Below are 15,343 nucleotides of genomic sequence, written 5' to 3' on the forward strand. Positions count from 1 at the left end.
ATATTATATTATGTTATATTATATTATATTGTTTTTCTGGTGTTAAAATGTCCAGTAACCATGTTTTTTTTCACACAATGCCAAGAAAATAACTATAAATAGACTGTAAAAACTGTGTTTGCAGCAGAACAAAGGAAAGAACCTGTGACTTTCCTGTACAGACTAAGATGAACCAGTATTGGCACAGAACGCTTCCTGTATGAGTCCTGTTAACAATGAGGAGAGTCCCAAATAAAATAATGCATTGGCTGTGAATCCATTCAAAATAATAGCCTAGACTTATTTGATTGTCTTGAATATGTTTTTAACAGGGTTAGTATAATTGATTCTTTCTGTTGAACACACACATTATGTTGACATTGATGTAATTTACAGCTCACTTTTTTTTCTCACTTACAGGGGCTCCAACTGTCTTTATTTCTGCTTGGGTTATTACAAAGGCTTATTTAAATCATCCTGGGTGAGTTTTGTCTTCGTTCTAAATTAATTGTCTCAGCTACTGATGTGTGATGAGATGTTTCTGGAAATGCAAAATGTTTGGGACATTGGACTCATGAAAATAAATTTAGGGTTTATTCACATAATTTGGTACAGCATGTTACTACAAAAAATAAAATAAAATAAAATGGAAGCGTAGAGCTGTCACATGGCATGAAATTATTTTTAAACTGGATCTCGTTATAAAGAGGAAACTATCTTGTACAAACGAGAACACTGTCATGTAAAAACGAGAAAACTATCTTGTTATATCAAGATAACCATCTTGTTATAACGTGTTATGGTTTCTTCTAGTTTGGCAACTTTCATGGAAGTTTATTGCCTGGATGGCGTGATGGAGAGCAGGATTGAACCAAACAAAAACAAGCAGAACATGTATTATTTGGGTTTGTGCTCAAACGTTGCGGCTAGTAGCACTTTAGCGATATGCACTCTAATCTGAATTCAGACGCTATTATTTCAAAACCATTATTCAGTACTAACTTACTTTCAGTTTTTAGTCCTCTTGCAGATTTATTCTTCGTAAAAAGGCATATAGTGGCTCAGTCGTGTTCTCCATCACGCCATCCAGGCAATAAACTTCAGTGAAAGTGACAAAACAGAAGAAACCATAACACGTTATAACGAGATGGTTATCTTGATGTAACAAGATAGTTTTCTCGTTTTTTCAAGATAGTTTTCTCGTTATAACGAGATCCAGTTTAAAAATAACTTTATGTCATGTGACAGCTCTACGCTTCCGTACAAAAACAACCACAAAATCACAAAAGTATTTTAAACCCAGACAACTAGTGTCCATGTTAATGTCAGTCCTTCTGCTTGTGTATTCGGCAGGCTTCATTAGTCTAAAAAGGGGAAGTGATTTTATAAGTTTTAATAGTAAAATATTCATGAACAAACAGAACTAAACATACACTAGATGCAGTTACTGAGACAAGATCTAGTCGATCACAGTTTGAGGAAGTTGGATTGGACCCAGCAATGCAAACTGACTTGAAGAACTCATAATTTAACTAAGCTTTTTGTAACAAAACAAAAAATCTGGAAGGAACAAAAGGTGACATGAGGATGACTGAACACCATGTGAAATGCATAATGTGAGACTGGCATGTGAGGTGAAGTCAACAGGATATATGGACTGAGAGCTGATGAGAAGAGTGGCTGCAGCAAAGAAAAAGGAACAGATGTAACTGAGATGCTCGCTGAGAGCAGAAACTGTGAAGACACAGGAACAGAATCAAACACCAAAATGTCATGATAAAACATAAAACATAATACATCTAAAACACAAAAGTCTACAAACAATGTCCTGATGCATGTCAGTAATCCAGGTAAAAAATCAAAAAGAAAAAAATTGTATAGGTCTTCTGGACGGGTTCTTCTCTAATGAAAGGTTTCGTCTCTCCTCCAAGAGACTTCTTCAGTCTGAGAGTTTCAGGCAAAATTCAGGCTTTTAAGCCCTGCCTCCATGTGACTGATACTCACATCACATGGCTATCGTTGACACCTAATAAACACCTATTGTTAACAGGGGGTGGAGTGATACTGCCAATGGCAGCGCTGTAGGAGGGGGACAACTGAAAACGGAGGCCTCCACCTCTGTTTAAAGATGGACGGTCTTTCTTCACAAAATGGCTTCTTTTACTCCTCTCTCAAACCAACGTTCCTCTCTATCAAGAATGAGAACATCCTCATCTCTGAAAGAGTGACCGCTGGCCTGTAAATGAGTGAAAACTGCAGAGTTCTGGCCATTAGACGTAGCTCGTCTGTGTTGGGACATTCTTTTGAACAGTGGCTGCTTTGTTTCCCCGATGTATAACTGGTCGCAGTCCTCCTGGCACTTAACAGCATATACAAACAACCCTTTAAAAGTTGTTCTATTAACTCAAACATTTATTCAGTAAGGGGCCCAATGTGTTTTAATATGAGCACTATAACACCATGGTCAGTATGCAGTTTGATACCTTTAGTATCAGTTTTTTGAAGCCCATTATGAACATATGGAAATTCTTTCTTGAGCATTGTTTGATCTGCTAATAAAAGAACCCGAGGGTCATTTTAACTCTGCAAATGGAATAATATATTGTATAGTATAGTGTAATAGACTGTTTCTGTGGATTGATTGATGTATTTATCTGCTGCTGCTATTACACCGGAATAATAAAGGCTGTTTCTGTTCTTATATTCTATGTAAGCAAAGTCATACAAAAATTGCTTTATGTGAAATTTTTTCCTGATAAAATATTTTAATAACCCAACGTATAAGAAACAAAGTGCAGCATTGTAAACTGTGTTAAAAATAATATCACCAGACATGTAAAAACATTTTTTTAATGTAATCATCATTTTAACCTGGCGGCACGGTGGTTCAGCTGGTAGAGCTGTTGCCTCCCAGCAAGAAAGTCACTGGATCGGATCCCGACCCGGAACTTTTCTGGGTAGAGTTTGCCTGTTGCATTTCCTCAAGGCACTTTCCTCCCACAAACAAAAAACATGACTGTTAGGTTAATTAATAACTAAATATACCCTAGGTGTGAGTGAGAGAGTGAATGTTTGTCTGTCTCGTTTGTTTCTGTTTCCCTGTGATGGACTTGRGACCTGTCCAGGCTGTGTACCCCACTCCTCACACTGACTGCTAGATATTGGCACCAGTGACCCTGAAAGGAAGCAACCCATTCTCACTCCCGACTCGTCAACATATTGATGCTTGGTCAGGTACAGTCTGCTTCCAGTTTGGATGTGTCGGGTACCCCCCTCGCGTCAGTCCTTAACGAGATGAGATGGAGGAGGAGGAGCGCGTTGTCGTATTTTTGAACAGAGTAGGAAATGCGCGACAACTAACTGTCCCAGACCCTAAATTTAACTTCTATTAGCCATATATAGCCTATCCCTGACCTCAGTACCTTTAAAATTAACCATTAATCCTGATCCCTCATTTTAATCACAGACCCCCAACCCAAAGACCCKTATGTGGCGCAAGTKGGAAAAGCAGCGGGCGGCAATGACTGACCCGACGGGGGTACCCCASGCGTCAAAACTGGATACAGACGACTCCTGATCAAGCGTCAATTTGTTGATGAATCAGGAGTGAGAACGTGTTAAAGGAAGAAGTTGGTAAAAAATAATGGACAGATGAATTGGTCATTTTAGGTCTTTGAAATCCACATATTTGAATTTTATATTAGCTCATATGTTTACATGAATTAGAGAGCTTAAAAAACCGATTTTGTGTTAGTAAAATTTTTACATTTCCCAACTTTTTGTTTAGGTAGCTACAGTGCTGTGCTGTACACGCTGTGGTTTATAAAAAAATTGTTTTATCTTTCAGATGCTGGGAAACAATTGATGACAACCCTTGGTGGATCATCAAAACGCCTATTTTAGCTGCTATTCTTGTGAGTCGTGGCACCTTTTTAATAGTAACACCTTACAAAAAGCTTTGCGTGATGCAACAATAACCTGTCTGCTGTTCTTGCGGCAGGTGAACTTTTTCCTTTTTATTTGTATAATCCGAATATTGCGACAAAAAATGAATTGCCCCGACATCGGAAGGAAGGAATCTAATCAGTACTCGTAAGTTTTTATTTTTGTGTGTGTCAACATGTACATTTAAGTCTTATCAGCTGTGTGAATTATTGTCTGCTTTAGAGGGCTGGTGTTGAGCAACAGCTTCTGTTTAAAAACAAATATAGCCTTGACCTTTTGRTTTTATGAAGTAACAGTCATGCTACTGCCTTCCATTTCTTCACTCTTTCTTTGTTTCTAATCTCTTTTAGGAGACTGGCTAAATCTACACTGCTGCTGATACCTCTCTTTGGCATAAACTACATAATATTTGCCTTTATACCTGATCACCTCCATCCACAAGTGAGGATGGTAGTGGATCTTGTTCTTGGATCATTCCAGGTAACAAACACATAACATAATATCATAATGCCTGCAAACCACATTTTCATGTAATGTATGGAATTTTAATTTAGCCTCCATATAAGTTTAGAGAATAATTTTAAAAAGCAGTGTGAATGCTGTTCTAAATGACTGCTGAAATTTACTAAATATGTTGAAATTCAATGAGCTAAAATAAACAGAAAACTAGATAAAAGTAGCAATACACAGGGGCGCCAGCGGGGGGACCATGGCCCGCCCTGAGAATTAGCTGGCCACCCTAGTGTGTGTCCCCCCCCCCCCCCGTTTTATCCTCTTGAGCACCCAGGTTTTTCCTTTTTCAATTCCCCTACCTATTTAGGAACGGAACCTCATAAATATAAAAACAAACACTGTTTTTTTTAAACAATTATTAGTGAAAAACATTAATTCATATTTTATTTAAAATAAAAATTTTTATTGAAGTTAAAATGTAGCACCTCTGAATAAGGACAATCAGACCAGTGTAAAATCAATGTTCTCCAATAAAGATGGAGGTTCTCCATAGATATATTTTAATCAAATATAAATGAACAAATTTTAATAATTAAATAAAAAATATAAAATTAGGCAGTGCAGTGGCACAGTTGGTAGAGCAACATATTGCCTCTAAGGAAGAAGGTTGCTAGATCAACTTTCTGTTCTCCAGGTACTCCAGTTTTCTCTCACAGACCAAAATCATATTTATTATATGACATAAAAAGCAAATAACTTAATAATTTGGGACAACACTACAGTAGATTTTAGTTTGTATTGTGCTTGTTTTAGTCTTTATTTCCAGTTTTGGGTTTTTAAAATCACAGTTTTTCTTCACAAAAGTAAACATCAACAAGCAAAAAATTTTTTTATTTTGACATACATAGAAGAGGTCATGGCTTTAAATTTTAAAAAGCTTGTTCCTTGTAAATGTCTTTAAAATATGTATTTTGAAATGTTTAAATAAAATGACAATCATTTTTGAAGGGAACTCTCCCCATCAAATTTAAAATTTAATTCATTTAAACCTCCACATAAAACATTAGTTCATCCAGTGTTGTTTCTCTTGCTTAACAGTGTTTTCCTATGTGGGTAAAAAGCTGTTTAACAACCTGTTAAAATACACCATAATGCAGGAAATGGCATTTACTTCTTTAAAATTTTTCTGGGGAGGACCCCCCAGAACCCCCTGCCAGTGGGTCCCCCCAACATTACAAATACTTACTTTTGTTTTTTGTCTCTGAATGTCATAAAATCAGTGACATTATCTGTGAAATTACAAATTGAACATCAGCTGGAAAAATCCTAGCTTTATATTGCCATAGTTTTCAATTTGTCATTTTTACAAATTACAAACACATCATAAATATTTATGCTATAGATATTAGCTTTGGTGTGCCACCCTTGGTTTTTTAGTGCCCGCCTCATGGCCCCCCCTGAAAAAATTTTCTTCAGGCGCCACTGGCAATATACTAGCTAAAAGTAATAAAACTAGAAAAACTAGAAAGCTAGCTAAAGGAGAAAAATGTTAGAGACCAAAAACATTGAAAGGCTAGTTTAAGATAAAAGTAACATACGGCTAACTAATATCTACTAGCTAAAACATTAGAAGGCTATAGCCATAAGCTAAAAGGAGGAACACGTTATCTAAAAACTAAAATAATTAAAAGCCTGGCAAAATCRAACAAAACAAAAAGCTGACAAGGAGGCAAAAAGAACCCAGGGTTAACAAAGGGGAAGAACAAGAAGAGCATGCAAACGACTGAGATTAATGGCTGGAAAGCAAACAATGACCTGCTGAGGTGGTGCTGGGAGGAGACAGAATATAAAGAGCTAGGCTGATGAAGGTGGAGGCAGCTGATCTGATTAGTTTAGCTTAGTTTATAAAGTTTATTCATTTAAAAAACAAAATAAATTCTATATACAACAAGAAATTGCCTACTAATCACAAATAAAATAAAAGTCAACAGGAAGAAGAAAAAAATATTAAATCTGACCCTTTTTTTTTCCAAAAAAATAATCTTCAAACAATAATAATCTTCAAATAACAAAAACAAAACAAACAAAAAAATAGAGATTGGCAACACATGTGAGTGGCAGACTGACACTGAGGTTAAATGAAGCATGGCACAGGGACCACTGAGAAACAGAACAACTAACAAGCAATGATCTGAAGTAGGAGGTAAARACAAGTAACAGAACTCCAAATAAAGATGGCAAAAGAGAATACCAAATAAATAAAGTCAAAGAACTTCAGATATTCAAGCAAAACTGAACATTATATAGAATAAAGTTAACTAAAAGCTAAAATAGAAAAAGGCTAGCTAAATGCTAAAAAAGCAAAAAATGGTAACTAAAAACTACAAAGACAAAACTAGAGAAAGTATAATAAAGCAGATTTTAAAGGAAACAATGTTAAAATGATATATGAATGGATAAAATAAAAATATAGAGACATTGTTAGATTGAAATATAAATAAATAAATAAATAAATAAATAATCCCAGAAAAACAAAAAGTGCTGAATCAGCAGTCACCGTATTAGAATCTCATGTTGGCTTTATATTGGCTGATTTTTCTGAGTATTCAACTAAAAGCTGAGAGCAAAGTGGGAAAGAAAAATGGAAACCTAGCAGTGGAAAGTATTTTCAATTTATAACCATTTTGGCTCCAAATAATTTCTCCTGGGAACAAGTCCCAGACATCAACATGATGAACCTCCTGTCTGAGCCTGAAGTTGGTCATAATCTTACTGTCATTATTCATAGAAAAATATTTGGAGCATTTCCCCAGCTGTGCTATCTGCAGCTCTCGTTTCAACAGTAACTCTTCCCCTGACCTCTGGTCTCTCCTGCAGGGTTTTGTTGTTGCCATCTTGTACTGCTTCCTGAACGGAGAGGTGAGTAAACACAAGTAAAGCTCTGCTTTTCACGATGTTTGCTGTCCTTTTATGTCACCAAATCTGCCCCCCACACCCCTCAACCTGCTGTGTGTCATACCCTTTTAAACACCACTCCTTGTCCTGTTTGTGTTCCTCTTGGCTCCTGCAGGTGCAGTCCGAGGTGAAGCGTAAGTGGCGCAGATGGATGCTGCAAAGGTTTCTGGGCGCTGACACTAAGTACCAGCAGCCGTCCATCGGTAGCAATGGCAACAACTTCAGTACCCAGATCACCATGTTGACCAAAAGTAGCCCCACAACACGACGAGCCTCTGCATGTGAAGAGCACCTCTCTGCAATCTGAAACCCTCTGCAGACTGACTCACCTCTTGCTTTCATCAACATGCAATGGGTGTGCGACTCCGGTGCCCTGCAGCTGCAGTGGCGACTGGGCGCAGTGAGGATATACTGTGTAAATACTAAAACCCGTTGGATTTGTTGTCATTTCATACATCACCTGGTAAAAATGACAAGTGCTCTGTTTTTCTTGCCAGAGTGGAAAGTCGTGGATCAGTGACAACATTGACGAATAAGTAATCTCAGTCTCTCGGGTACACAAGCAGATTAGCTTGTAGAAAAGCTTTGTGCTTTACTGAAACCGTATGAGTCGACTTGAACGCTAAACGAAAACGAAATCTTGGTTTGTCACGTGAAGCTAAGCAAAAGACGAAAAAGGCCAGAGAAAAGCTGTGTCCGAGAAGTTTTTATTATTTATTACAAGGAAAAAGTCCAATCACTATAACCTGGTGGTCCGATGCTGCATGGTGGATGAATGGTGTGGACATCAGGCTGTTCTGGACAGTAGCCACTGAGGAGGAGTCCATATTGTAACCAACATACAGGATGTTCCTATCCTGTATGTGACAGTTTTATACTTTGTTGAATTACTGCTGGATAACATTCCAGAGGAGAGAGACCACAGCTTTGGCTCGTTAACTTTAGCTCGGATAGCAGAGGCTTTTAGTTTTATTTAAGTGCGCGGTCTCAGAACAGCTGGACCAGATGTGTCTCATCAGCTCCAGATAAACAGCACTGTATATAAAATAAATTAAAAAATAACAGTAACTTCTATTCACTAGAGTGCGTGGATGGGTTTCTTGATTGTATTTATGTTTAATATTTGTGTTTTTGTGCCACAAGCCAGGGAGATACTTTCACGATTGTTAAAAAAAAAAACTGTACCAGGTCACTGTTTACAGCTCCCAGAGGAGAAACCTTAACCTTTTCTTCAGTTTGTTTAAGTTTATGTTTGTGGTTTTAAGTCATGTTTTTTGAGCAACATAGTTTATTTCTGACATTCATGATCCCTTTTGAGATTTAAAAAAATAACATCATTAATGATTATTAAGAGCTGCGCAGCTTCTGTTGTGAATGTGGTTATCATTTATCCTGTGTAGCATTGACATGTTTGCATACCAGTGACCGTGCACGTCTTTTTTTTTGTGTAATTATAGTTCGTCGAGCTAAATGACATCATGTTTCATTCAAAATTAGATCCAAACATTTATCAGAAACCATGCCCTTAAATGTACAGGCTTTGACAGCTAAGTCTCGTAGGGATTTATTTTATTTCTGTTTTCTTTACTTCTTATTATCCTATTAAATAACATTATAATGAAGCAAAGTACCTCAACCTAAATGTCACGTAGTTTCTGTATATAATGTTCTGCTGTAAATATTTGTAAAAAAGTTTATGGTTTTAATTTTAGTTCTCAGGTGTCAACTAGAAATCAATGTTTACATTCTGATTGTCAATTCTCACTTGTGCTTTTTTTGCATAATGTCAATCTAAAGCTGACTGTCTTTTGTCGCTGTGCGCCTTTCAAAGAAATATTTTGTTCTGTTCAGTGTGTACAGTAAGACAAAAAAAGATGTTCTTGCACAAATGAAGGTGGATATAAATGTTTGCTCTGTGGTTGGAGCTTCTGTTTCATTCCTGCTCACTCACTGGGACTCATCACTGAACACAGCAATATTTATCATTTTCATTCGATTAAAGCATTACGTAAGGAAGTTTACTACAACCATGTACCAAAAACAGATGTACAAAGCAAGAATTTTAGATTTGTATCAAATAAATTTGGTGTGATGTTCTAAGTTGTCCTCAGCTTTGCTCAGACAGGTCTGAGTGTCTGTCTCCCCCTGTTGGAAACACTAACATAAAACTCATGTTTTGTTCTTGTTTGCTGAGATGGAGTTCAGATATGACCTTGACTCATTCTGAACCCGAGTTAGTTTTGAGCTGATGTCCACTCAGAGCTCCCTGATTTACTCCAGTGCAGATGATTCAACATTAAAGTCCCGGCAGCAGCAGCTTGGTGGGGTTATAACTTAGTGAGACGAAGAGTGTTGAGACGCACCGGGAGGATGGTGGATCCCTCTGCGTAGCAAATCTCACGTAAAATCCCGTTCCAGCTTTGTTCTGATTCATCGTATCTGCAGGAGAGACGCATGTCAGATCCGACTGGTCTTCAAGCACAGTATCTCAGTACTATATACAATATACACAGTGATGGAAGCACAGCATAAGACATAAACATTATAGTCTGTGAATTATATACAGTTTATGTACAGTAAGCGTACACAGGTGAGTGTGTGGTAAAAAGGGGAGGTCAGGCACTAGTTAGCAGGTCTAGTGTTTGGGATTGTTTATCAGGGAGATGGCCTGAGGGAAGAAGCTGTTTTTGTGTCTGGATGTTTTTATGGCGCCTGCCGGAGGGGAGAAGTTGAAAGAGATGTCCTGGATGTGTGGAGTCTGACATGAGTTTCCTAGTTCAAAAACAATTTGGTCCCTTGAGTTAAAGGTTCATAAATCAACTTAAACTTAAACCTTAATGAAAATTGTGACTTTGTTTGGGATACTTATTGAATCATGTTATAGAGGAGTATTGCACTGTGAAATATAATTTATAACAGTGTTTTTCAACCCTGGTCCTCAAGACACATTACCCTTCGTGTTTTAGAGGTTTCCCTGCTTCAACACAGCTGATTTCAGTTGGTAACTGACTGCAGTTCAACATCAGAACATCTATCATCTGAATCAGGTGTGTCAAAGCAGGGAAACCTCATGCAGGGCAGTGTGCCTTGAGGACCAGGGTTGAAAACCACTGATCTATACTATAATCTACTCTTATATACTGAYTATATATARATATTTGTAAAAGCCACCACAGTGGATTTGAAATGAAATGAACAAGATGTGTTTTACTGCAGACATTCAGCTTTAAAGATATTTACATCCAAATCAGGTGAATCGGGGTTATGAATTACAACAGCAGGATGAATTCTGGGACAAAGTCATCTGCTCATATTCTGTCAAATGCTTTAGAACTCAATGGATGGCGCTTTAAAGTGCAGATGGACAATTAGCCTAAGAACACTGCCAAAGGAAGGCAAAGAAGTGGAATGTTTTGCAATGACCAAGTCAATCACATGAACTGAGTCTGATAGAGCATGCATTTTACTTGCTGAAGACAAGACTGAGCGGAAAATGTCTGTGTTCTAAAATTCAAGGCTGCAAAGGATTTGCAGCCAAATAATGAAAAGTGAAAGTTTGATTGTTAATTTGACCCATTGCTTCTGGTCCCTTAAAAAGTAGGAGGCTTTCCTACAAAGTATTTTGATTTGTACGCCGTTCACCTGATTCGGATGTAAACACTTTCAAATTAAAGCTGAAAGTCTGCAGGTAAAGTACATCTTGTTCATTTTATTTTAACTCTATTGTGGTGGTGTTCACAGCCTAAAAGATGACAGCTGTGTTGATGTTCCAATATTTATAAAGATGACTGTATATTTCCTTTATACAACAGTGCAGTCGCTCTCACCTCCAGATGTCAGTCATCTCTGTGGGGACAGAGTTCTCACTGGTTTCACTGGGCATCATGGCGAAGCCCCCCACAGCATACAGGTATCCTCCCATGGAGATCAGGTTAAGAGAGCTGCGCTCCTGAGGGAACTCTGTAAACTCAGACCACCTGAAGTGTAACCCAACCACACACAAAAACACACAAACAGGGTTGTGTTGATGTTAAAGTAGCTGTATCACTCTACAACAACCACACCTGTGCATCAAGGAATATTTTATGACTTAATGATCCACACTTCACAGTCTGCGAGTCATTTCACTCTGTGGACAAATGCTTCACCTCATAACAAGCCACACAAAAATCGGGTCTCACTTGTTGGTGGTGATGTCGTAAACCTCCACAGCGCTGGTGAGGCCTGAGTCGGTGACCCCCGCAGCCACGAAGATCTGCTCATCATGGACGGTGATACCGAACAGAGAGCGAGCCGTTTTCAGAGGAGCCAGATCCTTCCACTCAAACTTCGAGGGGTTGTAGACGCAGACTCTTCTCAAGCATTTCCTGCAAATAAAATGATTTGTTAAAGGGATCGAGATAGGATTTTATTACTGAGGATTTGTTTGCGGAACTAGAAAAAGAGTATGATGCATCTATAGCTTTGGAAACTAACAGTTTCTTTTAGTTTGGCTGGGATTCAGTTTTACACACAAGGTTAAGTTAAATCTCACAAAGGACTTGGAGCATTTGGGAGATAGACTTTTTCATATCTGCATAAATGACACCTGAAACATCAAAAGAACCACAGACAATAAAAACTGAAAGAAAGTTTAAACTTGGAAAATCAAAACTYTTACACACAATATCTGCACAAGGACGTGTGAAACTTGTTTGTCATTTTCATTGAGTTGGTTTGACCATCAGGTGGGAGTTGATGCCTTGTCTTGTTTAATACACCCAAATATATCAAGTCACAAGTTTTACAACTTTATTCAGAATCAAGGATTATGGCACCTCATAAAAGTTTATTCTCATCAGGCTGGAAAATACAACTGAACCACTTCACAAATTTACACTCATGCAGTTGAAAACGATAGAAAACTGTCAATAACGTTGATAAACACTTATGGTCCAATGTTTTCAATTTTTATCTTATTTTTTTCATTTTATAATCTCATTTAAATTGCACTTTGGGAGCTACAAAATATTTTGTTTTTTGTGGATCGCAGTGTGTGTGTGTGTGTGTGTGTGTGTGTGTGTCTGTCTGTCTGTCTGTCTGTCTGTCTGTCTGTCTGTCTGTCTGTCTGTCTATCCTTTGTGGACTGTTTTCTATAGCACTCAAAGAACTGTATTCAGTCTCATTTGCGTTTTATTGCTTTTTACAAATAAAATCTTGCGATTAAGTCCACAAAATATAAACAATATTTTAATTTCCATGTGATTATCATTATTTTGTAGTAGTATAGTCACATTAACAGCTAATTAAAGACTGATGAGGATTAATGGGTCACTCAATAGGATTTTTGAAAAAGTTGTTTTCAGTGATAAARTAGAACTTACTTGCTCTCAGACTTCCCCCCTACAACATAGACCAGACCCTTGTGTGATACAGTTCCATGACCATACACTTCATAAGGCAGGGGGTCAGACTCTCCCCATTTAAATGACCTGTGTAGAAAGAGAACAACACATCTTTATGCTCTGATTTTATCAGTCATCAGGCTGAATATGCAAAGATTCTGAGTGGGTAAGATGATTCAAATCTCAACACTCAACTGATTAAATTTCATCTAACCATCATGTTTTCTAACCTTCAACACTTTTCAAACAGTAACAGCAAATTAAACAAAAGCTGAGTCTTATATAGAAAGTTTATTTTTCTTTAAAAAAATCCTGGATAATGGACACATCATATAATACGAGTCCTCTGGATTGTACTGTACAAACTTACTGTCTGTCATAGATCATGACTGAGTCCAGAGCGTGTTCTCCGTCCTTGAGTTCCTTTCCACCAACAACATAGATGGAGTTTTCTACATCCGCCAGGCCGAACAGACAGCGAGGGCTGGGCTGTGAAGGCATTCCCAGCCATTCAGAACTTACTGGGTCAAACTACGGATGAGAGCAGCCACGTGGGAGAAGATAAGCAACACTTTGTGATTAGGTTTGGGTGATGAACAGATGATCTAATGACTGGTACTCTACCTGTAGGAAATAGGACTTGAAAGGTTCATCTTTATCCTCCTCATTGTAGAGAAGGCCTCCAACAACAAATATCTGGTTCTGCTTCGTCACCAGGCTGCAGTGGGTTTTGGGAATCTCTGTTGACTCGGACACCACAAAGCATTCGTTTCCTGCTGGTTCATAAGCCACAGTACCTGTGGTATTGATCATAAGTATCAGGTCTAACTCAAACATGCCAAAGCGAGGGTTGTTGTTTAATATCCCAGGCAGGTATCCTTCGTCGTCCTCCTCCTCCTCGTCACTCTCTTGTCCTCCCTTTGCTCCTTCACTGCTAAGCCTCTTGGGCTTGGGGAGACGCCCCTTGTGAGCATCTTTTACAAGGTCCAGCTCCTTCTGGATTTCCTGGTTGAACCGGATGTACTGGTGACGCTCTACTTTATTTTTAAAGTAATCCACAGGTATGAGCCTGAATCTCACACAGTGCAAAAGCTCAGGCAGGTCCTTCAACCGTTTGGTCTCGTCGTGCTTGACCCAGTCCATCAGTGACTCAAAGACCAGCTCCTCCTGCTCAACATTTAGAGCATCTGAAGTGATGAGGATGGCCAACTCGCTGGGGGCGAGCTGCAAGAACTCCGGGTCCCTGACCACAACCTGGAAGCGTTCGCAGATGAAGTCTCTGGCTTCCAGAGTGAGTCTCGGACAGTCCAGGAGAAGACCCAGTCTGAAGATGGCGAGGCAGTTGCCCAGCACCATCTTCTCCTGAAGATAGGACACACACACTGAGAAGATGGAGGGGATCTGGTACATGTTAGCAACCATGAAGATATCCTGGACATTCTGCTCTGTCAGATTTATGTCAGATGTGTATAAATAATGCAGGATCATCCCCATGACACTGGGGTCGACATCTTTTAGGACTATCTCACGGTTTTTACTCTCCTCCAGCTCTGACAGGAACATGGCCTTGAAGAAGGGGCTGCTGGCTGCCAGGACCAAACGGTGGCAGGGGAACTCCTTGTCCTGAATCTTTAAGACACAGTCCACAAACTTGTCGTTTTCCAACAGGTCACATAGTCCATCCTGAAGCAAAGTCTGTTGGTACATCCGAGGTTGCTGCATGGGGTCTATCGTCAAAGCAGCCATTTTGTTCCGTTCCCTGGTCCTGGTTGAGATCGGTGGGCTCACAAGCAGGACTGTTCACGAGGTGGCTCAAATTGCCACGAAGAGTCTCAACGGGCTGGTAGGGTGATGGCTGCAGCTGTCTCCGTTTGTCAGTCAGTGTGTAAGCCAGGGTATTTATAGACAGGAGCCTCACAAAGCTGAGAAAAGCCCCACTGAAACACACCCGCCCTCACATCCCAAACAAACAGCTGAATGATGTCACTCTTTAAATCTGACAGAACCACTCATCACAGCTGAACCTCATTTGATCTTTCTGACGATGGTACTTGTTCACGTTATTTTATTTTTACACCCTGACACTTAAATATGATATTTATTGTACATAGAGACACAGGGCGATCAAGGACAATGCAATTTTGTTAAGACAAATCTATACAATAATAAATTTCTCATAACTCCAAAGCTATCCATGGCTTATGCAGGGTCACAGGGGAGCTGGTGCCCAGCTCCAGCGGTAAGAGGTGGGGAACACCCTGGACACTCCAAAACTAGACAAGATTACAACATATAAATTTATCTACTATTTATTATGTGTTTGTGTGTTTTTACCATTTATGTGTTTCCCATAATGCTTTGATTTTTCTCGTAATTGATTCCATATTTTTTTCCCTGTACTTGGTCAATAAAAGTAACATTCACTGACTTCCACAATGTTTTCTCTTCATTTCTTTGAGTGTTCCTGAAAACCAACAAGTTGCACCTTGGAATGACCTTATTATTGTATCATGTTTTTGATCTGAGTTTGTTTTACAGAATGAAATGTCTGAACCAGTGCTCATCCAAGACTGGTGATTCCATGCTTTTTGCCAGGGGTTGTATGTCTACAGGTGCTGGTCATAAAA

General features: G+C 38.8%; 2 protein-coding genes across 3 annotated transcripts in view; one reads left to right on the forward strand and one right to left on the reverse strand.

Annotated features, from left to right (window-relative positions):
- Window positions 1-9,256, forward strand: part of LOC106517907 (vasoactive intestinal polypeptide receptor) — a 42,262-nt gene extending 33,006 nt beyond the window's left edge. For both annotated transcript variants that reach the window (XM_014008956.1, XM_014008955.1), the window contains 6 exons: window positions 400-460; window positions 3,827-3,893; window positions 3,980-4,071; window positions 4,275-4,404; window positions 7,255-7,296; window positions 7,448-9,256. In XM_014008956.1, the coding sequence (XP_013864410.1) occupies window positions 400-460; window positions 3,827-3,893; window positions 3,980-4,071; window positions 4,275-4,404; window positions 7,255-7,296; window positions 7,448-7,639 (584 nt within the window). In that variant the 3' untranslated portion in view covers window positions 7,640-9,256. The remainder of the gene's footprint in view (window positions 1-399; window positions 461-3,826; window positions 3,894-3,979; window positions 4,072-4,274; window positions 4,405-7,254; window positions 7,297-7,447) is intronic.
- Window positions 8,023-14,706, reverse strand: LOC106517905 (kelch-like protein 40a). The gene is made up of 6 exons (XM_014008954.1): window positions 13,341-14,706; window positions 13,087-13,247; window positions 12,696-12,803; window positions 11,514-11,699; window positions 11,160-11,309; window positions 8,023-9,771 (listed from the first exon to the last, which is right to left on the reverse strand). Exons 1-6 carry the CDS (start codon window positions 14,460-14,462, stop codon window positions 9,660-9,662), a joined length of 1,839 nt encoding a protein of 612 aa, XP_013864408.1. The 5' UTR covers window positions 14,463-14,706; the 3' UTR covers window positions 8,023-9,659.
- Window positions 14,707-15,343: the final 637 nt, after the last annotated feature.

This window comes from Austrofundulus limnaeus, unplaced genomic scaffold (genome assembly GCF_001266775.1).
Source record: "Austrofundulus limnaeus strain Quisiro unplaced genomic scaffold, Austrofundulus_limnaeus-1.0 Scaffold54, whole genome shotgun sequence".
NCBI lineage: Eukaryota > Metazoa > Chordata > Actinopteri > Cyprinodontiformes > Rivulidae > Austrofundulus > Austrofundulus limnaeus.